Genomic DNA, 27,048 nt, shown 5'->3' on the forward strand with positions numbered 1-27,048 from the left:
TTGATTTTTGACAAAGGAGCCAAAACCATCCAATGGAAAAAAGATAGCATTTTCAGCAAATGGTGCTGGTTCAACTGGAAGTCAGCATGTAAAAGAATGCAGATCGATCCATGCTTATCACCCTGTACAAAGCTTAAGTCCAAGTGGATCAAGGACCTCAACATCAAACCAGATACACTCAAACTAATAGAAGAAAAACTAGGGAAGCATCTGGAACACATGGGCACTGGAAAAAATTTCCTGAACAAAACACCAATGGCTTATGCTTAAGATCAAGAATCAACAAATGGGATCTCATAAAACTGCAAAGCTTCTGTAAGGCAAAGGACACTGTGGTTAGGACAAAATGGCAACCAACAGATTGGGAAAAGATCTTTACCAATCCTACAACTGATAGAGGGCTTATATCCAAAATATACAAAGAACTCACAAAGTTAGACTGCAGGGAGAAAAATAACCCTATTAAAAAATGGGGTTCAGAGTTAAACAAAGAATTCACAGTTGAGGAATGTTGAATGGCTGAGAAGCACCTAAAGAAATTTCAACATCTTTAGTCATAAGGGAAATGCAAATCAAAACAACCCTGAGATTCCACCTCACACCCCATCAGAATGGCTAAGATCAAAAACTCCAGAGACAGGGGTTGGGGATTTAGCTCAGTGGTAGAGCACTTGCCTAACAAGCTCAAGGCCCTGGGTTCAGTCCTCAGCTCTGGGGGGAGGGGGAGGGGGAAAAAACACTCAGGTGAGGATGTGGAGAAAGAGGAACACTCCTCCATTGTTGGTGGGATTGCAGACTGATACAACCATTCTGCAAATCAGTCTGAAGGTTCCTCAGAAAAGTGGACATTGCACTACCTGAGGACCCAGCTATACCTCTCTTGGGCATATACCCAAAAGATGCCCCAACATATAACAAAGACACTTGCTCCACTATGTTCATAGCAGCCTTATTTATAATAACCAGAAGCTGGAAAGAACCCAGATGTCCTTCAATAGAGGAATGGATACAGAAAATGTGGTACATCTACAATGGAATACTACTCTGCTATCAAAAACAATCACTTTATGAAATTCAAAGACAAATGGATGGAATTGGGAAATATCATCCAGAGTGAGGTAACCCAATCACAGAAAAACACACATGGTATATATTCATTGATAAGTGGATATTAGCCCAAATGTTCGAATTACCCTAGATGCACAGAACACATGAAACTCAAGAAGGATGACCAAAATGTGAATGCTTCACTCCTTCTTTAAAAGGGGAACAAGAATACCCTTGGGAGGGGACAGGGAGGCAAAGTTTAGAACAGAGACTGAAGGAACACCCAGTCAGAGCCTGCCCCGCATGTGGCCCATACATATACAGCCACCAAACTAGATAAGATGGATGAATCAAAGAAGTGCAGGAACCGGATGTAGATCTCTCCTGAGAGACACAGCCAGAATACTGCAAATACATAGGCGAATGCCAGCAGCAAACCACTGAACTGAGAACGGGACCCTCATTGAAGGAATCAGAGAAAGGACTGAAAGAGCTTGAAGGGGCTTGAGACCCCATATGAACAATGCCAACCAACCAGAGCTTCCAGGGACTAAGTCACTACCCAAAGACTATACATGGACTGACCCTGGGCTCCAACTGCATAGGTAGCAATGAATAGCCTAGTAAGGGCACCAGTACAAGGGGAAGCCTTTTGGTCCTGCCAAGGCTGGACCCCTAGTGAATGGGATTCTTGAGGGGAGGGCAGTAATGGGGGTAGGATGGGTAGGGGAACACCCACAGAGAAGGGGAGGGGTTAGGGGTTAGGGGGTTTCCTGGAAACCAGGAAAGGGAATAACATTTGAAATGTAAATAAGCAATAAGAAATACCCAATTTAATAAAGATGGGGGAAAAAAAAACCTTACAAACAGTGGGTAGGGGTTCTACCTTTGAACTTCATGTTCTGCGAGCCCATATGTAGTAAGGATTTTTGCTGGAAGAGGAACGAGCCTGCTCCCCAGCAGTGAGTGGGAGCTGCCTGCCTGCACCTGTGCCAGTGACACCAATTTCAAAAGCTGTCTGTGGTCTAACTTTCTGTTAGTGCAATGGACGAGTAAGAAAGTAAGCCTTTAACAGAGAAAGTGAGTGCTTTCGGTCATCAGTTTCGAGGTTTCTGGGCGCCTGCTGCATTAACACATCTCAGCAGCCCTTCTGTCCTCGGCAGCCTCAATGCCTGTGCTGACTATCTTCTCGGCTAGCATCAGCATCTTTCTGGGGCAATATCCACAAAACAGTAACGTGTCACCAGTATTTTTGATTTTCATCAGCAAAAACTTTGACACACTAGTTGCTAAATCTCTCTCTGGCTTTGCAATCTGCATATGTTTTCCACCATCCTAAAATAATATATCCTAAAATAATAGTAACGGTAACCCTGTGTGCTTTCTCAACCTCTTCCATAGTCACAGTCCCTTCCCACCTCTGTTCACTGAGGTAGGTGTCCACAGGCTTCATTATAGCATCCATTTACTGGCATATGCTCCTGCAATGCAGACAGAACTACTACCTTTGGTTTCTCAACACAGGATTTCTCTATGTAACCTTGGCTGTCCTGGAACTTGCTCTGTAGAGCAGGCTAGCCTCAAACACACAGAATCCACCTGCCTCTGCCTCTGCCTCCTGAGTGCTGGGATTTAGGGCATGCACCACGACTGACATCAGACCTACTTCTGAAACAGAGTCCTCATCTCTAGCTGTATAGTCTGACTCTCTTCCCTAGTGTCTTGTTTCTCAGGTCCTGTCTGCTGGCCGGTCACTCCAGCCCAACTCTTCTGGAGAATGTTTCACACTTTGAAAGCTTGATTTTGGCACTACTGATAAACCTAAGTAGTTTTTCTTTACCTATAAGTTGTTACTACTAAGGGTATTCACCAGACATTTTTTTTCTTCTATTCCCAGCAGTAACTTTACACCATAGAACAGATAATAAGCAAAAGCTAAGAACCCCCCTCCCCAACCCTTTATGGGACATGATGGGGAAGTTCCACACTATGTGTGATCTACAAACACACGGTTTTATTATCCCTGTGAGCAAAACGGAGTTGGGGAATCTGCATACGCATGGCAAAGATCTATCCAAGATGATAGTGTATGGCCCTGGCTGGGAGCTTTACCCCCATGGGAGTCTGATTAAATCATACCATGTGCCTGCATTTTCACTGTGACCTGTGACCTGTGACCACAGGAGATCAGATGTGACACTTTTCACTTACAATGTTCCATCAGTTCTTACCATAATTCAGATTTTGGAGTATTCTAGGGTTTGGATTTTTTTCTTTCTCTCTTTAGAAATCCATATTCTTTGTATATGGATTTTCATATATGTTAAGATTTCAATAACAATATGTTTCTTAATCCCCAAATTATTAACTTTTTTTTTTAATTCCTGGGGCTAGAGAGATGGCTTAGTGGTTAAAAGTACACACTGCTCTTGAAAAGAGACCCTGCTAGAGAGATGGCTCAGTGGTTAAGAGCACTACTGCTCTTCCAGAGGTCCTGAGTTCAAATTCCAGCAACTGCACAGTGGCTCACAACCATCTGTAATGAGATCTGATGCCCTCTTCTGGTGTGTCTGAAGACAGTGTAATGGTTTGCATATGCTTGGCCCAGGGAGTGGCTCTATTAGGAGCTGTGGCCTTGTTGGAGGAAGTGTGTCACTGTGGGGTGGGCTTGGAGACCCTCCTCCTAGCTGTCTGAGGATGCTCAGTGGGTTCCTGGCTTCCTTCAGGTAAAGATGTATAACTCAGCTCCTCCTGCATCCTGCCCGCCTGGATGCTGCCATGCTCCCGCCTTGATGATACTGGACTGAACCTCTGAACCTGTAAGCCAGCCCCAATTAAATGTTGTCCTTTATAAAACTTGCATTGATCATGGTGTCTGTTCACAGCAATAAGACCCTAGAGTGTACTTATATATAATAAAGTATAATGTTTAAATTATAACATAATTTATAAATAAATAGTATAATTTATAAATATTATAATTTTTTTTTAAAAAGAAAAAGAGAAAAGAGACCCAGTTCAAATTCTAGCACCCATATCAGACAGCTCACAACTGCCTGTAACTCCATCTACAGGAGATTCAACACCTCTGACCTCCATGGACATACCGGTAAGCACACACACAATTTTAAAAAGTAGAAATTTAAAAAATATATTGTGTTCTTATTTATATTCATTACAAGTTAAGCTCTTTACTGTCACTGATCTTTACACCAGAAAGAAAAAGACAGGCAAGCATTAATCAATCATTAATCAATAAAAGTGCAATATGAATCATCACAGCACAAATGCCCTTTGTGCTCCATAAAATAATACTGGTGTCTTTGGGGTCTTGTTCATTTTTGGGTTTTTGAGACAGTGTCTCACCATCCAAAGCTGACCCAAACTACAATTCCGCCTCAGCTGTTAAAGTAAACAAAACAACAACAAATAACAAAAGAAAACCAGCAGCAGCAGCAAAAAAGGATTAGCAAACACAAGGCTTTGAGTTCAAGACCTAACACAAGGAAAGGAGAGAAAGCAGAAAAAAGACTATGTAACAAAAAGAGAATGAAGAACCCATCAAGGTGCAGAACTGCTTCAATGAGAAACACTGTATAAAAAGAGAAAATGAACGCAAGCATAAATTGCTCACGGGCACAAACTGTTTCTGAACAATATATACAACCTGTTAACACAAGCAACCCCCAGCGGTGCATCCAGCAGCGGGACACAAGCGCAGTAAAGCTTTTCAAAGTAAATGTACGTAAAGCTTTAGAACAGTCAGCGAAGTGAATTTCTTATTTACACAAGTAAATAAAGTATCACTTAAAAATACAATGTAATGAGGTGCATTTAATTTACACTGTACAAAACTACTTTGCTATTCTAACAAATAAGTCCTTTAATCAGAATATTAGAAACTATATCCTACAGTAATTTTCTATTTTTTTTTCTTTTTTCGGAGCTGGGGACCGAACCCAGGGCCTCGCGCTTGCCTAAGCGCTCTACCACTGAGCTAAATCCACAACCCCCTACAGTAATTTTTTAAATATCTACTACATGTTATCAAGAAAGCCCTCTAAAAGTTATAGTCACAAAATCTTTTAATACGAAAAGAAGCATGTTTTAAAAAACTATCATAAAAATATGGTAAGGCCAATGACCAACTTAAAAAGTTATATTTGAGGGTTTTTTACTTTTAAGATTTATAATACCTAAGTAAAGTATTAAATAAAATATTGATCCAAAAAGACACCTTAAGTCTGTTTCAGTGAGATAACCTTTGATATCTTAGAACTTTGATTTTTACAGAACTAAAAAATAACATGAAAATATAGACTGCTTTAGTGGGTCTGACACGCTATATATAACAAGGATTTGGGGCAATCATTCTTTCAGAGCCAAGAAGAATATTTTGTTTCCACCGTTTGCTATCTGCTCTGCCAACAGTGTGAATCTGTTGATATATATGACTAGAACATATAAAAAGGTTGTATTAATAATACATCTCCTGGGCTGGAGAGATGGCTCAGTGGTTAAGAGCACTGACTGCTCTTCCAGAGGTCCTGAGTTCAAATCCCAACAACCATATGGTGGCTCACAACCATCTGTAATGAGATCTGATGCCCTCTTCTGGTGTGTCTGAAGACAGCTACAGTGTACTCATATACAGAAAATAAATAAATCTTTAAAAAAAATAGTAATACATCTCTCTCTCACAAATTGTAAAACAATTCTTTTAGCCTTAAAAAGAAAGTTACAGTGGCAGATTTAATGACAAAACTAACGTAAGCTAAACCAACCAATAAATCAACCCCTTGTTACATGCATAGCCCTATGAAAAACAATTTAAGGAACGCATACATAAAAACAGAAACCCAGGTCTGGAGAGATGATTTAGCAATTAAGAGCTGTCTATGCTCCCAGAGGACCCACATGCACCGACACACAAGCAGGCAATACACTCACAGAAATTAAAAATAAAAATAAATTTAAAAAAACAGAAATCCTTTAAACCCACCACTTATGAAAACATAAAATTAGCTATAAAAAGAAAATAGATCCGAAGAGCATTTCTCAGTATTTTGAGCATATTCTCAAATTTATTAATGCTAGCTTAAATCTGTTTTAAATATTTTTCTAAAATATGAGAAACTTTGTCAAAAATTAAAACAGGATCCATGTCAATGCCAAAATAACATGCAGTCCTATGTTAAATGGAGACTGATTACTTTGTCTTGTAAGTGGGGTAAATGGGGTTTTTCAAATATTGAGAATTAAGCCCAGGGCCTTGAGTATGGTAGACAAGCTATCCACTGCTACATCCCTGTCCCTTTTTAAACTTTCTATTTTGAGATAGGGTCTCAAAAGTCAGGCTAGCTGTCAGTTTGGGCTGGCCTTAACCTAGACATTCTGTCTCCTCGCCTTCCAGAGCAGATGGGATTACAAGCACGCACCACTACACACATAACTTTTAAGCAAGTCTTATGAATTCCAAACAATATTCTTTTGGCTGTCAGACAATGGTACTAATTCTATTTCCTGGGTTATAGTCTCAGCCTCTAAGAATCCCTAAGGAGCTGAGCACGGTGGCCCATGCCTATCAACCCAAACTGCTTGAGTTTGAGGCCAGTCTGAGATATAAACTCTCTTGCAGAAAGAAGAGGAGGAGAGAAGGAGAGGAGAGGGAAGATCCTCTAAAGGGTCCTGTTAAAAACTCTTATTCTGGTCTAATTCCAGCACTCGGGAGGCAGAGGCAGACTGACCTTTGATCGTTCCAGGCCAGTCTGTTCACATAGTGAATTTCAGGCCATCCAGGGCTACCAGAGAGAGCCTGTCTCACAGACAGACAGACAGACAAATCTCATTCTGGAACCCATCTCCAGAAACTCTTGACTTAGGGCTAGAACTGTCATTTTTAACATGCACATTTTTTTCATATGCAGCTGATTTGGCACTCAGCTGTTCTGTACATCCTAGGGAACCAGGGGACATGAAGACAGAGAAAGGCACACAGACGTACCAACCTTTGTATGCTGGAGCGGGTGGTGCTGTTGCCACTTTCCTAACTTTTGTTGTCACTGAGTTGTCAACATTAACAACCATTACTGGATGGTCAATATGACCTAGAGTCTGGGCCTGGCCATGTATTTCTTCTGAGTGTTCCCACTGTTTTCTAATCCGCTCTTTAAGTTTTTCCAGCTTAACATCATGTTGTTGCCGCTTACAAATATCTAATCTTTGGGAATTACAGGCACTAGTAGAGGATGGAGAAGAGTCAGACAGCAGCAACATTTTCGGATCAACATCATGTTCCATGTTGTTAAGAGAAGGCTTTGAATTGTTCTCACTTCCTTTTGTTCTGTTAGGCATTTCTTCCTCAGTTCTTATATGCACTCCCATTTTCATTAAACATTCAGAACTGTGCAATGCATCAATTGCTGGTCCATCATTTAAAAATCTAACAACTGTATCACTGATGACAGAGGGTTGAGCACTCTCAAAATCGCAGCAATGGCTATTCCGGTCTTCCCGACTGACTACTATTTGCTTCCCATTCTCCGGCTTTTCCTCGTGAATACAATAGACATGCTTCGACTCCAGATGACTGGGACTTAGGCTGAAAAGTGTACCATGGGTTTCCCTGTGATAAAAATGAAAAAGCTCTATGATTAGTGTTAAGAACAAAAAATTCTGTAGAGTTAAAACTGCAGGGATTAGATACTAGGTATTCTTACCACAGACAGTAAGTGTGTGACACATACATTAAAGCACTTGATTATGTGATTCTAAAATGAATACATGAATCAAGACATTATGTACACCACAAATCATTTTTGCTTGCCAATAAAAAGAGCCTGAGTAATAGTAAAACAAAGCAGTCAAACTGAAGCCAGTCTTACACTGAATGAAGAACCTGGAGTTAATAGCAGAAGCAAAATAACCAACCAACATCAATTCCCTTCAAGTTTGAAAAAGTAAAACCAGTGCTTAATGCTACATGTCCATGATCCAAGCTGCTGGGGAGCCTGAGGCAAGAGAACTACAAGATCAAAGCCAATCTGGGCAACTTAACAACTCTCAAAAAGTAGGCAAGCAGGCAGGCAGGCAGGCAGGCAGGCAGGCAGGCAGGCAGACAGACAGGCAGACAGGCAGACAGCAGACAGGCAGACAGGCAGGCAGGCAGGCAGATAGACACGTAAAATTTTTAAAAGGTCTATTGCTGCTAGAGTCTGAGGTAGAAAGATCATGAATACAAAACCAGTCTGGGCAACTTAACAACACCCAGTCTCAAAAAGTAAGTAAGTAAGTAAGTAAGTAGTAAGTAAGTAAGTAGTAAGTAGTAAGTAAGTAGTAAATAAGTAGTAAGTAAGTAGGTAGTAAGTAAATGAGTAAGTAGTAAGTAGTAAGTAAGTAAGTAGTAAGTAAGCAGTAAGTAAGTAGTAAGTAGTAAGTAAGTAGTAAGTAGTAAGTAAGTAAGTAGTAAGTAAGTAAGTGAGTAAGTAAATATTATTGAAAGGTCTAGTATGCAAAAAGCCCTAAAAACTTTTGTCTAAAGTGAACTCTCTCATAACCAGAGAAATGAGTGGCAGCTTTAAAACTACATAAGACTCAAGAGTAGGCAGACCTCACTGCCTAAGGCATGGCACACAGAGTCCATACTCTCTGTTAACAAAAACTTCTTACTGTTTGCCACAGTAAGACTAAGATACATTAGTAAGGTATCCTTCAAAAATATAAAATTCTCTAATTGTAGTACTTAAATATCCTAGGCCTTGTTAACCAAAACATATATACATTTTCTATTATCTATCCTACATTGTTAAAATAGTAAGTTAATCTAGAACATCTAAGTTGTTACAAAGTAAAAGAATAAACTCATACAATTAGTAAAAGAAAAAAATTAATTCCAGGGCCAAAAAAGATGGTTCATAATACTCGGGGCTTGGTCATGAGCGGTTTCTGCTCCTCCCGAGGACCAGAGTTCAGTTCCCAGGACCCACACGGGAACAGCTCACAGCCAACTATAACTCTTGGGCACTAACAACACATGTGGCATACATGCACACAGACAGACAGACATGCACACAGGCACACAGACAACATTACTATTCTTCCTATCAAATACTTAGAAGAGGACACAGAGTGGGAATGCAGCTCAGTGGCTGAGTCTTTGGCAACTATATGAGAGATCCTGGATTTGAAATCTAGTACCACAAAAAAAGATAATCTAGTAGTGAGTATTTTATAAGAAGGTTGAATTTGGAGGGGTTTGTGGGTTTTTATTTATGCTTTGGTGAATGCTTATTCTTGAATTATCTGTTGTGGCTTGAGTGTGAGACAGGCACATGTGTTTGAACAATACAGTACCCAGTCTGACACTTTCTTTAGAGGTCTGTGGAACTTTACGAGTTGGACAGTTGGTTAGAGGAAGTGAGGTACTAGGTAGGCCTTGAGATTTCATTCCTAGAGCCCTGTTCCCTCTGCTTTTTAACTGCAGACACAGTGTGCCCTGCAGCCTCAGAGGCCTGCTGCCAGGCCTTCTCTGCCATAGAGACTGTGTTCTGTTTACATTTTAGCAAACTAAAGCTTTCCTGCTCAGCCGCTTGTCAGACATACAGCCACAGCAGCAAGAAAAGGAACTAGCAGAACTTTAGAATCAGTGCAAGAAAATCTAAAACATCATAACCCGACTGTAGTTATTAGAGACTAGACCAGTATTTCCTATACCAACCTATAAGAAACCAAAGGTTCACGGAACTCCACACGATTGTTTTTCTTGACATTACTTTCCAGGGTGGTAGCCCTAAGAGGACTACGAGATTTCTCTTTCCGTGGTTTAGAAAATTTGGAAGTTGGAGCACTGACCCAAGAATCATCTAGACATCTACCATCTGAAAGGGGAAAAAAGAAATCTGTGAGAACATATGACATAAACCATGACTGTCTAAGAGAATAATTTACCTATGTGCTATTTCTACCACTTCTAGTTAGATATTAGGTAAGCAGATAGAAAAGGCCCACAGTCAACAAAATTTATAGAAAAGATTATACTCTAAGAAAGTAATACCAAATTAAAATCTATATATTGAAAGGTAGGAGGATTGTCAGTCAAGGTGTGCCTGTACTACAAAGTGAATTCAAGACCAGTGTAGACAACTGATCTCAAAGTACAAAATAAATAAAAATAAGGCTGAAGATACAGGTCAGCAGTAGGGACTGTCCTTGCATGTGGGGCCCTAGGTTAAATCCTCAGGAACCCTTCCTTGGAAACAATAAGACAAGAATTGTCAAGAACCAGCAACACTTAGTCTAAGTAGATAGCATTTACTTGCACCTTATAGCCCAACAAGGAAATTAAAAAGAAGCAAATATATGCATAGTATCAATTTATTATATAGTTTCTAGATGAAAGATATTCAATGCATGACTAACAATTTAGACCTCCACAAAAGAAACACATTCGTGTTAAGTCAAATAATTTTACCTTCAAAGATTATACCTGTGAATTAAGTCTATAGAACCTCAAACACCCAAACGAAATTCCCATTACCGCAAACAACGAAAACTCAACTGTCAGACAGATGCACTGATGAAAATATCATCAGCATTACTAAGCATGAGCTGCGTCTGAGGTACTCAGCATAAGTACTCAGTCTAAGGACATGCCCTGCAGACTACCAAAAAACACTAAACTGAAACAACAAAAATCTGTGTTAATGGGGCTGACCCTGAGCCCACACAAAGGTGGAAGGAGAGAATCACTTCTACAAGGCAGCCATCAGCCTCCACAGTGTAGGCCATGGCATATGTACACCCCCCCAAGCAGTAATAACAATTTATGGGTCTGTATTTAATATAATTAAATTCTTAAAAGGGACTTCACACATACCTTTCCTACTTATTTTCCGGGTAGCACTTGCGGACTTCTTAGCATCCATCACAGAATCGATCACAGCTGTACTGGTAGGCGCTACTTCCAATTTGTTCTCAATGTGTCTCAGCTGAAGTTCAAATACCGTGAAAACACATAAGTTAATCCTGAATTTATCCAATTACGATCCAGTCCTACATTACATACATTTAAAGCTCATGTAGAGATTGCATACTACTTTGTTATAAAGCCAAATCTTTATTTTATTGAAAAATACAATTTTTCTCCCTACCATTATATAAGGCTATGTTTCTCATGACACAGGGAATAGACATTCTCAGGAGAATATAAAAAATATAAATAAATAAATAAATAAATAAATAAATAAATAAAATTAGCTGATTTACTTTCAAAAGCGTTCCAAAATTTAAAACATAGAAAACTCCACAAAATAATCAAACAACATCTGGAGAGATGGCTCAGCAGGTCAGAGCACTTGCTACTCTTGTAGGATCCAGGTTCAGTTCCCAGCACCCCATGGTGGCTCACAGCTGCCTGTGCCCACAGCACCAGACACATGCACAGTGCACATACACTCTCAGACAGAACACTCAGACATAAACTAAAAATAATCAAATGTTTTTTAACATTATATACAAATAGACAATAAGGAAACAAAGCTAAATTCAGGGGTATATAAAAGAAAGTAGGGAAAAGCATATTTTAAGATAATTAACCAAGAAGAGAAATATCTCCTTAAAGGAACCACACATCACTTCACCAGTTTAGAGTCCTATAATCCAGACAAGACTAAACACAAAGGAAATAACTCTCCTACAGCCACTTATTTTATAAAGGAAAAGAACCTAGGACTGCCACAAAACAGAAGACATAACTCACAGTGCATTCAAGAAGCCAATTCCTTTCCCTTCCTCCCTGACAACCAGACTTCTACACAGGTCCAGTCCAACCTCCCCATAGCCATCCTTCATACCACCACACAAAGTGAGCCAGCGAGTTACAGATGAGTACCCACACAGGTCACGTGAATGTTCACATGCTATGACAGTAGCAGGTCAGAGACCCTAAGGCCGTATCTGCTTTACTTCTTACTACGCATGCTTGTTCATGGTGTAATATACACCTTTGCTTTCCAGTTAAATATTCTAATTAATCACATCATAGCACGGTATCAGTTTTAAAACAAGTGTTTAAAACAGAAACTGAAACTACTTACAGCAGCCTTGGTCTGAGAAAGTGCATCCCATGATGTGGTTACATCTACTAAGAAAAAGCGACATGTAATAGAGTCAGAGTTCTGAAGTAAACTTAAGCTATAAAGTTTCATATGCTCCCAAGGGCTTGAGAACTACCCCACTGGAGCTATTCCTTATCCAATGCATTTATAATGCTAGATCAGGCTTCTCAAGAAATGTGTAAGAGTAAGAAGTATCCTCAGCTAACTGCAATGGTCTGAACACCTCCCAAGATGGGGGGGAGGGGGACGAGAGAGAGAGAGAGAGAGAGAGAGAGAGAGAGAGAGAGAGAGAGAGAGAAGGAGGGAGGAGGAGGAGGAGAATGAGAATGAGAATGAACAAATATGGTAAATAAGGTAGAGTCTTGCTATAAAGCCTAGGCCAACCTCCAATTTAGAATCTTGCTGCCCGAGCACCCTGAGTGCTGGGATTTCAGTTATCCCCCAGTATATCCCAACCAAATATAAAACTGCGTTATCTTAGACCACATTTTAAATGTGAAAGAATATCCTTGAAACCATTCCATGTATCAACTTACTAGTACAAAAGAAATCTATTTAGTCTTTCAAGTAACAGTCTTCCAACTAATTTGAGGCTGCATTGTTTCCCATGAGTTATCCTCTTCCAGAATAAGAATTTCCATTTCCTCCATAGACTCCCCATATGGCTTGATTTCTAGTTTCCTCACACACGGGAATCGGCTTCCAGACCTACTTCTTTGTCAGTTTTCGTTTTAAAATATCATACCTTAAAGTATCTCTGACGAAACTGTAACTTATTACATATGGACTATAGATACTGACAGTAAGGTCAGGATTTCTGAAAAGGAAAAACTAATTTTGCATATATAATTTTTGAGGAGAGGTGAGTTCATACTGTGTTCATATGCAAAGCTGGCCTTAATCTCATGATCCCCCTGCCTCAACCTTTTGAGTTCTGGGATTACAGTAATGCATGGCCACATCTGGCTCAACTAATTCACTTTTAAAGGAAACTTGTATACTAGAAACTAAAATTTAATTATTTATCCACTTTTTAAAAAATGGTTATGTGTCTGTGTGTGTATGTGTGTGCGTGTGTGCGCACGTGCGTGCATGTGTGCGTTTGTGTACGTGTAGGTGTTCATGCAAGTGACCACTGAAGCTGACGTTATCAGCACTTACAAGCTGTACAGCATAGGAGGTGCTGGGAACTGAGCACAGGTCCTCTGCAAGAGCAGTAAGCATTCTCTTAACTACTGAACCACCTCTCCAGCATAATCCACTGTTTTGTTTTATAAATCAAAAGATAATGTGTAAATTTCATCTATTGATTAGCCCAAAATTTAATATATTATAGGACCTTAGAATGAGACTAAGTTCAGTCTTTAAGAAAAGAAAGACTCCTACCTTGAACAGTCTCCTTGCTTTGAGAGTTCCTTGGATTGGGTAAAGGCACCTCTTTTGACTTGCTGCTCCTCATCTTGCCAATTTACCTGCAATTACGTCATCAACAATCACTGACCATCACTATTATAAAACACAATAGTAAAGAAATATCCTGACTTATTTATGAAGGTCTGAAAAAGTCATATAATAATCCAGAAAATAATACTTTAGAGGAACTATTACCATTATTATCAACATTTTCATTATTTACAGAATAGCAAATACGTTATGAGTCACAAGGCCAGAGCTGTACCGGGGTGGAACTCATGCTGCCCTCACACGACAATAAGAAGACGGCTGGCTCCGACATGCTCACAATCCAGTTTCCGCCCACCTGAGGGCCCGCATGCTGGGAGAGCTAACCCCAGCGAGCTGTCCTTTGACCTCCACATGTTACCATGGCATGCTCAGATCCCACAGTTTCTCTCACACACAGCAAACAAACAGAGACACAAAATCTTCTTGTAAAATATAAACAACCAATACCTGATCATGCTTCATTTTCTCTACTGCAAATAGCACTGTGGCCAGGCATGGTGACACATGCCTTTAACCTCTTAAGAAGGCAGAGGCATGTGGATCTCTGTGAGTTTAAGAACAGCCTGGTCTGCCCAGCAAGTTCCAGGCCAGTCAGTGATTCATAATGAGGCATTGTCTTAAAAACAAAAACAACACTGTGCACATGAATTTTGGCCTACTTGGACTATCTGCCCAGGGCAGTATCTGTATCAAAACTGAACTAAAGGATGTGAAGGACACGCTGCTGAACTCCAACGTCACACTGATTTCTACCTCCAGTAACAGAAGACCCCAGAAGCTTTATTAAGGCCTTTTAATATCATCTGTATTACTTTTGTTTTTGCTGATTCCATAGGGAAAAAAGGTTGCTTGAATCTGAACATGGTAGAACTTAGCCAGAACAAATATTCTGCTACAGATGTTTTTCCCAATTTATTCTTCTCTCATATGTTATATCCCAATTGCAGTTTCCTTCCCTTCCCTTTCCCCCAGTCTCTCTCCTGGATCCATGCCCCCTTTACTTCCTCTCAGAAAAGAGCAGGCCTTCCAGGAACATCAACCAAATATATGGCATAACAAGCTATAATAAGACCAGACATATATTCTCACATCAAGGCTGGATGAGACAACCCAACAGGAGGAAAAGGATCCCAAAGGCAGGCAAAAGAGTCAGAGACAGCCCGACTCCCAAGGTTAGGAGTCCCACCAAGCTACACAACTATAACATATATGTAGAGGACCTAGGTCAGACCCGTACAGGCTCCCTGATCTCTCTGAGCCAACCTGGTATCAGTCAGTTGGTTCTGTGGGCCCTGTTCCTGTGGTGTCCTTGATCCCTCTGGCTCCTCCAATCCTTCCTCCCCTTCCTCCTCTGCCACAGATCTTAATCTTAGGGTTTTTTTTAATTTATTAATTATCCTTTGTTCATTCACCTAGTAGGATCTTAATTTTTAATTAATTTTATTAGTTCTTCACAGCATATTAAATTTTATCATATTTATTAAATATTTAATCCACAAAATAAGTTTAAAATTAGGAACTTAAGAGAGAGGAAGTGGAGGCCTGGCAGGTAAAAACGCTTGCTGCCCAGCCTGACCTGAGCGCTACCCCATACATTGTGGAAAGAGAACTGACTCCCTAAGTCGTCCTCTGACCTCCACATGTGCACTATGGTAAATGCAACCATGCACATATACATGCACACAACATAGAGAAGATGTAATAAATTATTCAATTATTTATAAAGAAAGCACAGTATGTTATTTGGAGTCCTGAGAAACTGAACCCAGAACTCAAACACAGTAGGCAAGCGCCACTGTGATGCAGTCTCAATTCCAGTGCTGAATATTTTAAAACACTAAGTTAAAGAAAAAGAAAATTGACCTAGTTAAATTTTAAAGTATCTTAATTGCATGGGAATTAATTTCTCCAAGGAGTAGATAATCCTGACAGTAGGCTTCCTAGAAATGAACTTCAACTGTTGCAAAGATGAAGCTCTTTTAAGGGTCAGGACTGGCTTGACGGCAGAACGCTCACTTATTACGCGCCCTCTACTCAGTCCTTAGTGTTGTACATACAAAACTTCTCCAAAAATTAACTTTCTTCTGAAGACAGGGGTGGGAAAAAACAAAAATCAGTGAATTTACCAATAGTTTAATCTTTTTCAACCATAAAAACTTTAATCACAGTCAACAACACTGACTGGGAACAGAGCTCAGGGACTGACAGGACTGGGTGGATAAGAGCAGTCACTATACAAACATGAGAACTTGGCCTAGATCCCAGCCGCCATGCAGACAGCTGGGCATGGTGCACATGCCTGGAAGCTAGCACTGCAGAGGACAGACAAGTGTGTCGGTGCAAGACCTGTCTCAAAAGGGAATGAGGCAGATGACGATACAGCAGGGCATCTGACATCCTCTCAGGGACAACACACATTAATCGTCAGTGATCTGACAAAATTGTCTCTATAAACATTTCTTTGCCTTAAAATAAGTGCAAAAATATAGTGATTATTTTCTCAATGGGAAGGATAAACAGCTCAAATACGTTTTAAAACTGCATTTCAGTCCACAGTTTCTATATCTAAGGGTTAATGCTAATAAAGGGAAAGCAGTGTAAACATAAAAATGACTCAAAGTTACTGCCTAATTTATAGTCCATCTTTAATTACAAATATCTAGTAAAACATTTATGTAACACGGCATGTATTGATATAGCATACATATATTTACGTCTTATTTGCTCATAAAATGATGTAGTTCGGGATCACATCTCTATCACATAAGGACACCAGAAACAACGCCTGTGCCGTATAATCCTGTCACCTAAAGGACAACACAAGCGACAGCTTCCGAGGTGCTGCAAGTGAGGCTGATCATCAGCCCTGGGGTGACTGAACTGCGGTCACCTTCGCCAAACGGATTTAAGGCTAGTCAACTCGCTGATTTGGGTACCAAATGCATGGATGTGCTCCTTTCAAACGACTTAAGTCACGTCACTGTTCCATAAGACTGTTCTCCAAACCCAAAACCAAAGCAACGATCTTAAAAAATGGCTTCCTCCTGCCCTGCAAGTTTATGTCTGGCAGTCTTGGAACCATCTGAGTGGGCTGAAGAGGTAGCTAGCGCAGCAGCTGAGCACCCTAGAGGACCCGGCTCTAACCCCGGCATCCCTACTTAGCTCACAACCATCCGTAACCCCTACTCCAGGGCTCAGACAGATACCTCTCTCTGACTTTTGCCAGCACTAGGCACACACACGGTGCACAGACATAAATGAAAGCAAACACCCATAAACATAAAATAAAATTTAAAGACTTATTTAACATTGTTTAAAATTATATCTGTCTAGGGGTTGGGGATTTAGCTCAGTGGTAGAGCGCTTGCCTAGGAAGTGCAAGGCCCTGGGTTCGGTCCCCAGCTCCGAAAAAAAGAACCAATAAATAAATAAATTATATCTAAAAAAGTCTTTAAAAAAACCATATTTTCAATGTAATTTTCCATTTGATGGTGTTATAGCGATATTTTATTAACATATACAATTTCAAACTTTGATCTATAAACTCCCACTGCTCCTCGATTAATGTAAGCACAGCTCTTCTGTTTCCCTGACAGCACATATACTGATAAACGGTCCTCTACCTCAGCCCAGTACTTCAGTGGTTACATTTCCAAAGCACCTATCACTAGACCTCTTCTTTTCTCGCTCCTTCTTACCAAAAACTTCAACACATATTAAGGCATGTGTGTACATGTCCGAGTATACATTTCTGTGAGTGGCCATGCATATGCATGTGCGTTTTGTGTGTGTGTGTGTGTACACATATGTACATGGAGGGCAAAAACCTTACTTTTTGAGACAAAGTCTCTCACTGAACCTAGAGCTCCCCTATTCAGCTAGACACATGGCCAGCAAGCCCCAGGGATCCTGCTTCCACCTCACAAGAGTCAGGATTACAGGCACATACTGCAGGCCTGGCTTTGAATGTGGGTTCTAGAGATCTGAACTCAGCTCTTCATGCTTGCATAGCAAATAGTTTAATAATAGAACCGGCTCCTTAACCCCTCAACACACTTTTCATAACTCAGATATTTTCCAAATGTAACTTGCCTAAATCCTTCAGGGTTCTGGATAGATATTTAGAATGTGGTTGGAAATTTTACAGGTTTAAGAAAAGTGGCAGTGTTGGTTATCCTCTGGAGTTCATGACCTCACCACCCACAGGCAGGGCTATATTTACTGGAACAGCAATGAATTCCCACCTACTGAACAGGCCTTAAGTCCAATTTCATTACTCTCAAGATATACCTGTGAGCATATCTTGGCCCTCGTTGTAGTAATTTACAGGCTTTGACGCAGGTAAGACGTGCTTTATTCACATTCCTGCAGATGAAGAGCTACAGGCAGTTAATGGTTGCTAAGAGAGGTAAACTAGCCTTCTTCTAGAACAAGGTCCTAATAGGTTAGCCAAGTCCAAGTGAGCCGCCCTAAACACACAACCTATAAGCCACTAATGGACTGAACACATTGCATTTATTTACAAGTGCGCGAGCAAGAGAGAGCGCGCACACACACACACACACACACACGTACACACGCATTGCACAGCAACAGTTAAGAAGATGTAAAGAAGTTATGTATTGAGAGAATGGAAGGACACTGGAGGAGTTGGAAAAGGGAGAGGGTGAGGTGGGAAGGGGAGAGGATGGGTGGAATTATGTAAACACAGTACTCAGCTATGAAATTCAAAAGTAAATAAAATATTTTTGTATTGTTTAAAACAACACTGCCAGGATGAAGAGATGGCCAGTTAAGAGAGCATTGGCTGCTCTTCCAGAGGTCCTGAGTTCAATTCCAAACAACCACATGGTGGCTCACAACCGTCTGTAATGGGATCTGATGCTCTCCTCTGGTATGTCTGAAGACAGCTACAGTGTACTCACATACATGAAATAAATAAATGAATCTTAAAAAAAAAAAAAAAGACTTCTGTCAGTAGAAGGACAAACGGGGAGAGCAAGTCACCCTAAGTGAGAAACATGAGTACGTATCCTTTCGGAAAGCTACTTCTGAAAAACGACAAACACAGTGTGTGCTACTTGCCTACTAAACATAGGGACATAGAGAAAATAGGGAGAATTCACATACTGTTATATAAGCCCACAAGACTATAAGGTAATACAAACTGTAAAGCACAAACAGAAAAGTATAATTAACCATGCTGTTGATAACAAGAAAAGAAGTTAAAGGTAGCCACCTGTATAATAAACTGAACATAATGGTATCACAAAAGTAATGGAGCAATATGATAAAAATAGTTAATCACCGATATACAATAAATTTTAGGAAAAATTATGCTACTGCTCTGGTTAGCACCAAAGAACAGCTGCATATGGATTAAGCCAAAACAGCAGAAGAAATATATGTAAACTCTCATGTACTCACGCCCATACTTGTGTCCATACATACATATGCAAACATATATACCACACACAGAGAACACGAAAGCAGAAACATGAAAAATATATAAATAAAAATAAATATTGTAAATCACATTAAAGACTCATTTATTCAGTCTCTACATAAAAGCACTTGTTCTCCCTAGCTGTCAATTCAGCAAGACCAGCTTCTAGGCTGTGATAGGAAAGCTCCCTCTCTTACAGGACACAAGTCTGGCCCTCAGCCCCAACATCAGGAGGCTCACAACCACCTGCCAACTCCAGTTCCAGGAAGTCTGTCACCTTCTTCTGACCTCCATCGGATCCTACACATATATGGTGCACACATATGCACAGAGGAGTGCACACGCACACAAGGATCTCTTGAGTTCAAGGCCAGCCTGGTCTACACAGCAAGATTCAGGACAGCCAGGGAGGGCTACACAGAGAACCCGTCTTGAAATCAAACAAACAATTAAATGCCCTTTGGATGAATACTTTAAAATCATTATGTTCCCCCTACTCTACCTCTGTAGCTAGTTTTGGGTTTGATGGTTAACTGGTTATGTTTGAGACAGGGTTTCATTATGTGGTTCTAGTTGTCTAGAACTCAATATGCAGATCAGGCCATCCTCAATTTCAAAGACCCACCTGCCTCTGCCTCTTGAGTACTGGCATTAAATAAAAGTGGGTGCACCACCAGAGCTGGCTTTTAAGCTCAGGTTTTTAGACATGCTAGATGGCAGCCCTATTACTGAGTCATGCCCCAAGCTCTCTATTCTCTTAACTCAATAGCCCTCCACACATACACCCCTACCATTCTCACTGCAAATGAGTTTCTGAGCACCCACACAATGTCTTCTTCCAAGCAGTCAGCAGACTCTAGGACTGTGGTTCTCAACCTGTGGGTCACAGATAACCCTTCTGTAGGGGTCATACATCAGGTATTTGTGTTACGATTCATAACAGCAGCAAAATTACAGTTATAAAGTAGCAACAAAAATACTTTTATGGGTGGGGTCACCACAACATGAGGAACTGTTTTAAAGGGTCACAGCGTTAGGAAGGTTGAGAACCACTGGTCTAGGAGGCCAATTGCCTGAGTATCAAGGCTAAAAACAGAAGAACTCAGATTCTATCCACCTCTCAGAGATTCCAAATCAGCAAGTCTGAGGCCGAAGAACATCTGGTTTACTAAAATCCTGATACATAGCTAGTTCTGAGTAGTATAACTAGAGATGTTTAGAAAACACAGGCTGTTGCATTTAAAAAGAGAGCTTATTTGCAAGAGGTAATCCTGAGAACATATGGCTTCCAAACAAAACCACAGCAACATCCTTTGAATCACAGACCTTTAACACCATGGGATGGAATGTGTAGACAGTTAACAGCCATAGGCCCTATGGATGTGTTCTTCCTATACGGGCAAGGGTGGGTTCTAATCTCTTATCAACTATCAGGCAAGTATCCACATATCCGATTTGCCTATTAAGATTAATCAGGCAGACTACAGAGCTACTCTAAGGTCGTTCAGCTAATAAATAACAGAACTGTAAATTAAATCCAGATCTCTCTCAATATTTTAAAAGACTCTAATAGTCATTTCTATAATGCCTCTTATAACACTGAAAATGTCATCATCTAGAACATAAATATGTGACATAATCCCTCTGTCCAAATAATCTCATCACAAATTGCCTTGTTCTTCTACCTAAATCAAATCCTCCTGACTCTGTGATCTACTACCTTCACTGCACTTTAATGTCTTTCCACGTGACTCGCCTGCTACTGTACCCACCCCAAAGGACAAGACTTCTCACAGATTTCTACAGATAAAGCCCCTCATCCTCTCTTCCTCCTCCTAACCAGGGAAGGTAAAGTGTTTTTAACAGACTCCTTGGGTCTCCACTGCTACTTCAGACAGTTATCTTCTTCCAGCCATGACAATGCTTTTCCCTGGGGTAAACCTAGGCTAACCATTCAGCACTATCTGGTGTCATATAACACAAGAGCATATGACAGAAAGAACTCATCTCATCTGAAAGCTGTGAGTGTCATTTAAACTAAGACTTAAAGGATGGATAAGAGTTACTAAGATCAAAAAGAGCTTTCTTGGAAATAGGAAAACTAGGTAGACAGATCAAACTCTAAAGAACTAAAAAGCAGCCAGGTGTGGCAGGACCTACTCCTAATCTCAGCATTCTTGAAGCTGAGGCAGGAGAACTGGGAGTTGGTGGTTAATCTAGAATACATAGCAAGACCCTATCTCAACCACTCCTCTAAAATCCTGTGCTGTTGACGAAGAAAGAAAACAAGATACTTCAGGGACTGTGACATAGACTTTTTATTTTCTAGGGTTTATTTATTTATGTACACAAGTACACTGTATTGTGGCTCTCAAGGTAGAGAGAAATGCTAATGATTGAACTGGGGGATTCCAACATGCTAAGCACATGCTCTACCATGAGTAACACTCTGAGGCTCCATATTGGTGCTTTTAAGAATCCAGTGTTAGTCACTTCTCTTTTATATCTTTGCCATTGCTTTAAGAAATCAGTATGACATCATTCTTATGACTTTCTGGCACTTTGTCTCCTTGATATAAGCTTCTTTTACTTCCTCAAACTTAAGAATATCTTTGTGGAGCTGGAGAGATGGCTCAGTGGTCAGGAGTACTCACTACCCTTGCAGAGGGCCCAAGTTCAGTCCCCAGAATCCACATGGCAGCTTGAAGCTGACTAGAATTCCAAGAGATCCAACTCCCTCTTCTGCCTTCCATGGGTACCAGGCACATGTGGTGCACATATATACATACATATATACACACATACATACAGGCAAAATGCTCATGTACATGAAAAGAATAAATATTTTTGAAAGAGTGCCATTGTTAATCAACTGGATTGGGGTATGTGGGTGTGTGTATGTGTGTGTGTGTCTTGATTTGAACTATGTAGCCCAGGCTGGCTTTGAACTCAAAGCAGTCCTCCTACTTCAGCTTCCCAATAGCTGGGTTTACAAGCATGTGCCACTGTGTATATTAATCACACACACACACACACACACACACACTCACACAAACACATGCACACCCATTCTCAAATTATTCAAAAGTGTTTTTCAATGTCCATTTTACAAAGAGGCTAATTAAAATAGAAAAACAAGTTGTTTTATGTAGAAGTCAAAGTTACGTGACTAATGCTTTGTTCAGACTAAGGTTAAAAAATCGAGATTAAAAAATTCTTTAATATGATTTTATTTTGCATCATATAAATGAAAGCTCAAAATGATAATAAACTTCCAAAAATGAACTTAGAATGGCTACCTTGCCAACAGAAAATAGAAATATAATTTATTTAAAGCTACTACTAAGTGTTTTTTTTTTAAAGTCTGGTTAGGCTAGACACAGTGGTACACGCCTCTAAACCTAGCCATTGGAAGACTAAGTAGGAAGACTGTTTTGGGTTTGAGGCCAGCCTGGGCTACAGTGATTTCAAAGCAAGCCTGAGGAAGTTAGCAAGATCCTATCTTAAATCACACACGAGTGTGCACCCCAATCTGGCTATATTGATAAGAATATTTTTTAAATGTTGACTTGTTGATAGTAAACAAGATCTTAAGCTAACAAAGAATCTGTGTATTCAAACATCACCAAATGTAATGATTTAAAGAGATGTCCCCTTAAGTCTTGGGCAATACTTGGTCCCTGATGCTGTTTGAAAACCAGATATGGCTTCACTGGAAAAAAATGTCACTAGGGGCTTTGAGGTCACCATTTCAAGTTTGTTCTGTTCCTGGGAGTTGCACTCTCAGCTGTTGCTCTAGAAGCCTGCTGCCACCTACCTCTGCTCTGCCATTGTGGATTACTATCCCTCTGGGACTATAAGTCAAATAAACCTTTCTTCTATAAACTGTTTAACTCGTAGTATCTTATCACAACAATCGAAAAGTAGCTAACTCACCAAAATATCTGCCTTATAAGAAAGGTACAAAGACCATGCTTAGGGGTGCACAGTTGTAACCTGGGCATTCTGACAGCTAAGGCAGGGGTATGGCTGCAAGTTCAATCCAAGCCTGGTCTATACAGTAGCTCCAGGACAGCCAGAACTACATGATGGTCTCTATCTCAAACAAACAAACAAACAAATGAACAAACAAAAAAGGTATAAGGCAGTCAGGTGTGGCAATGCAGGCCTGTAATCTCAGCACTCAGAAGGCTCAGGAAGAGGATTGCAGGTCAGGGTTACACAGGGAGTTTCAAGAAAGCCTTGGGTACAATGTGAGCCCCTATCCAAAATAATAAAAATAATAAAGTTCAAAGACTCCCCCAAAACATATAGCTAAAAAGAATTGAACTATTAAAGTAAGAGTTTGCTGGGGAGTACGGAAAAACAAGTGGGGCAGGTGAGAGAACTCCTGTAAGAAGGTCTCTGGCCGCCTTATGCTGTCTCTGTGTGTGTCTCTGTGTGTGTATATACATATATATATATATATATATATATATATATATACAGGTATAGTATGTGTGTAGATAGATATATAGTGTGTGTGTGTGTGTGTGTGTGTGTGTGTGTGTGTGTGTTGTACAAGTAAAATGTCATTTTAGTTTTGTCCTTTTCTTACTATACAGCCCTAGCTAGCTTGGAGCTGTCTACATAGACTAGGCTCGCCTGGAACTCACAGAGATCTGCCTCCCTCTGCCTGCCTGTGTGCTAGGAAGGTGTTTACCATCACACATGGCAGAAGAAGAAGAAAGAGGAGGAGGAAGAGGAAGAACTTTTAGAGAAAAGGCACCATAGGAACACTGCACCTACTTTTAGAGCTACTAACCTGGGTTCTCTCAGGAACCTGGTTACAAGCCACATCTTCCTCACACTTTTGTCCCAGTCTCCCCTCTCCAACATCTTCCTCTATGCAGTTATGCTTAAGGACATCTTGAAAAGATAAAGTCCCTCACCCAGGACCCCCTTAACTACTGTGTCTTCCTTTACAAACCTCTCAGAAATGTTGACTGTACACCACATCTCCATTTCGAGATCCTTTCAGTCCCTTTCAAGCAGCTTTAGGGTGGCCACCATCCTCATTCTCACTCACTAACGTCACCAAAGACCTCTTCTCCAAATCCAAAGGACCACTTGACCTCTTGACAGCATTCACCACAGGTGACTACTCTCTCAAAATGATTCAACAACAATTTTCCTCTGGGATATAGTCAACTGAAGAACTTATCCCTCATATTGCAATAAAGTAGAACATCATACTAATCAAACCATTAAATTAGTGAACAGGCAACTGTCCTGACAGATGCAGTAAAAGGGAACTGAGGCCATTATCTCCAAATGGAAGAGGACACGCAAATGAGACCGAATCCAACATATTCTGATGAACTCCTCATAGCCTTGCACATAATTCACAGTTGTTTGTGTTTTACAGTTGTTTGTGATATACATGTTCACAGGTAAAACAAGCGCCTTTACCCCTGAGCCATCTTACTGGCCCCTATCTATTTTTTGTAAGTCAAGTCATATTACACAGTATTTCTTGTACACATTACTGTATCTTGAGCACTGTTCCATGTCAGTACATACTAGTGATAAGAAGCAGTTTCAGAATGCACTCTGTGCTTACTTAGAATACGGACATTCATTTGGTTCTCACAATAGCCCCGTGAGGCAAGGACTGTCATTATAACCACCTTCCAGATGACTTTAAGTCACTAATAGTCACAGCTGGTATAAAGTGCATTTAGGATGTGAACCTGTAGAACTGCTGCCTGGTCCATGTGCTGAAGGGCACGCTCAGCTGCTCCTCATGAGGTAAATATAGATCCCTAAAGCCTGCTAACAACTGTGAAGTATCTCACAGCACAAATATACTATGATTTTAACTATTCCCTTACCAAGAGACATTTTGAACGTTTTTAATACTTATGCTTCCTTTTATTTGTAATCATGATAAATGAATATTCTTTATAGTTGGTCTCTTGTGTTTAAATTTAGGTAACATAAAACTCACAAACATTAAATGATTTTATCAAATAGTATGCGTACTTTATTTAAATTTTGATAGGTAATGCCAGATTTCATCTCAGCAAGTTGTTCTACTTATACTAATTTATAGTCTAATATTTTTAAATTAACGTAAACTGAGACCCACTTTGAATTTTTAATTAATAGTGATAAAAAACCCACTGCCCAGTTAATCATAATTACCTTGTGACTTGACAATTATCTGTCATAAAACAAATGTATGCCTAGAGCTGCTTACTGGATTCCTCTCAAGCTCTGGTGCTGGCTTTCTAACACAACGTGGACACTGGGCTAACTGGACTCCAATATTCTAAACACCCAGCACTGTGATTAACAAGGACCTACATTTATTACAGGCCTGTAATTATAGTCAACAGGTTCGGGTCTTAAAGCCTCCGTTTTCTTTAAATTACAATTACTATCAGAGCACCTGGGCAAATCATTGAAGTCGTCAAAGCTTTAGGACCCACCTGTGGCTTATTCTCAGTGGCTTTTAAATCCCAGGCTGTCGTTCCCCTGATACCCAGCAAATCTGAACAAACATTTGGAACATATGTGTAAGAAAAGCTAAAATGTGATTTTAAAGTATTATCCTAGTACTGAGATTAACTCAACTATTTATTGTTCTAGTATATGCTGGGAACTGAGTGCACAGTCACAAGTGGAAGACCTCTGCCAGGACAGAACTTGGAGATGAGAAATAATAACGACCCAAAATACTCAAAGGTAAATGTGAAATTCCACTGAGGAGTACCAATGACCGACGACAACAAAATCAATGCAGAGACACTGCAGTCCTTCCTTTCAACTATGTGCAACACTAAAAACTGTGTGACATAGGGGAAAGTCAATAAGGAAGACTATTTTGCAATTTGACCCACACAGCACAAATGACAATCATACATAGAGCAGTGATCGATTATAATTCATGACTTATTAATTAGTAAAAATTTATGAATATACTAATGCCTTTAAAAACCAGAAATCACCATAAGAAACAAGTGTCATGTGCAGAGGAAGAATATATTTTTTAAAATATTTTGAAATAATAATAGCAAAAGCATCTAAGGCTAATATTTAATTTAAGGTATAGCTAATTCTAGAATATCTGCAGAATAATAGAATATCAGCAGAATAAAAATAGCGATCGTGTAAACTAATGGCTTTGTATGTCCATTTCCACAACTACAAAATAAAGATCTTTGTCTCCTTTGCTCACAAGAGCACATGAAGACTAATTCATGGAATTGGAGGTACACCCATCCCCCACCCCCAAAAGTCAGTTATTTCATACAACTTCTCTTTTGCCCTCACTATAAGTTATAGCAGTTTAACAAACTGAAGTGGTTATATAAGGACTTCACTTCCTTTCTTGTGCCCCTATATAGTGTGTTTAAAATGGATTTTAAAAAATGACAAATCAGAAGAAAAAATTTAAAAACTTTAATTTATAAATGTATTAACACCATGAGAGGTTGATTTCTATAGAACTGATGGTCTTAAATAATACTATACACCAATACATGTCAGAAAAGTCTTTCATATATATATACACAATTGCTTACAAACATTGCTACCACTATAAGCACAAAGTTCTGCTATGAAAAAACAAGATACACATGTATTTATCCACACATATAATGTATTCTAGCGTGACCTTTATACTCTGATTAAGGTGTACTAAGTTGAATGCAGTAACAGTTCAGATTTGTTGCATTTAATAGTTTGTCAATTTAGTGTACAAAAACTCTTACACTTTCATGGGCTTGAAGTAACTTCTAGTACAGGTCTAAGGGTCTTCCAAAGTCACAATCCCATGTTAGCAGCAGCACACTGACTTTTTAAAAAAGCAATATTTTAAATTAAGAAAGTTCTTAAATGGAAAGTAGCTTGCAGTATCTTATCATTGCTTCTTCAAAAATTCCCAGGTGCTAATAGTAGGTTGGTCAAGGATGGACTTTCCTTTTAAATCGT

General features: G+C 39.8%; 1 protein-coding gene across 1 annotated transcript in view; it reads right to left on the reverse strand.

Moving 5' to 3' along the window:
• Positions 1-27,048, reverse strand: part of Cep350 (centrosomal protein 350) — a 132,918-nt gene that overhangs the window by 104,623 nt on the left and 1,247 nt on the right. Inside the window, exons 2-6 of the mRNA XM_032915377.1 lie at positions 13,548-13,633; positions 12,141-12,184; positions 10,922-11,033; positions 9,764-9,923; positions 7,056-7,672 (exon numbers count right to left, since the gene is read on the reverse strand). Coding sequence (XP_032771268.1) covers positions 7,056-7,672; positions 9,764-9,923; positions 10,922-11,033; positions 12,141-12,184; positions 13,548-13,620 — 1,006 coding nt within the window. The 5' untranslated portion in view covers positions 13,621-13,633. The remainder of the gene's footprint in view (positions 1-7,055; positions 7,673-9,763; positions 9,924-10,921; positions 11,034-12,140; positions 12,185-13,547; positions 13,634-27,048) is intronic.

This window comes from Rattus rattus, chromosome 10 (genome assembly GCF_011064425.1).
Source record: "Rattus rattus isolate New Zealand chromosome 10, Rrattus_CSIRO_v1, whole genome shotgun sequence".
Classification (NCBI taxonomy): domain Eukaryota; kingdom Metazoa; phylum Chordata; class Mammalia; order Rodentia; family Muridae; genus Rattus; species Rattus rattus.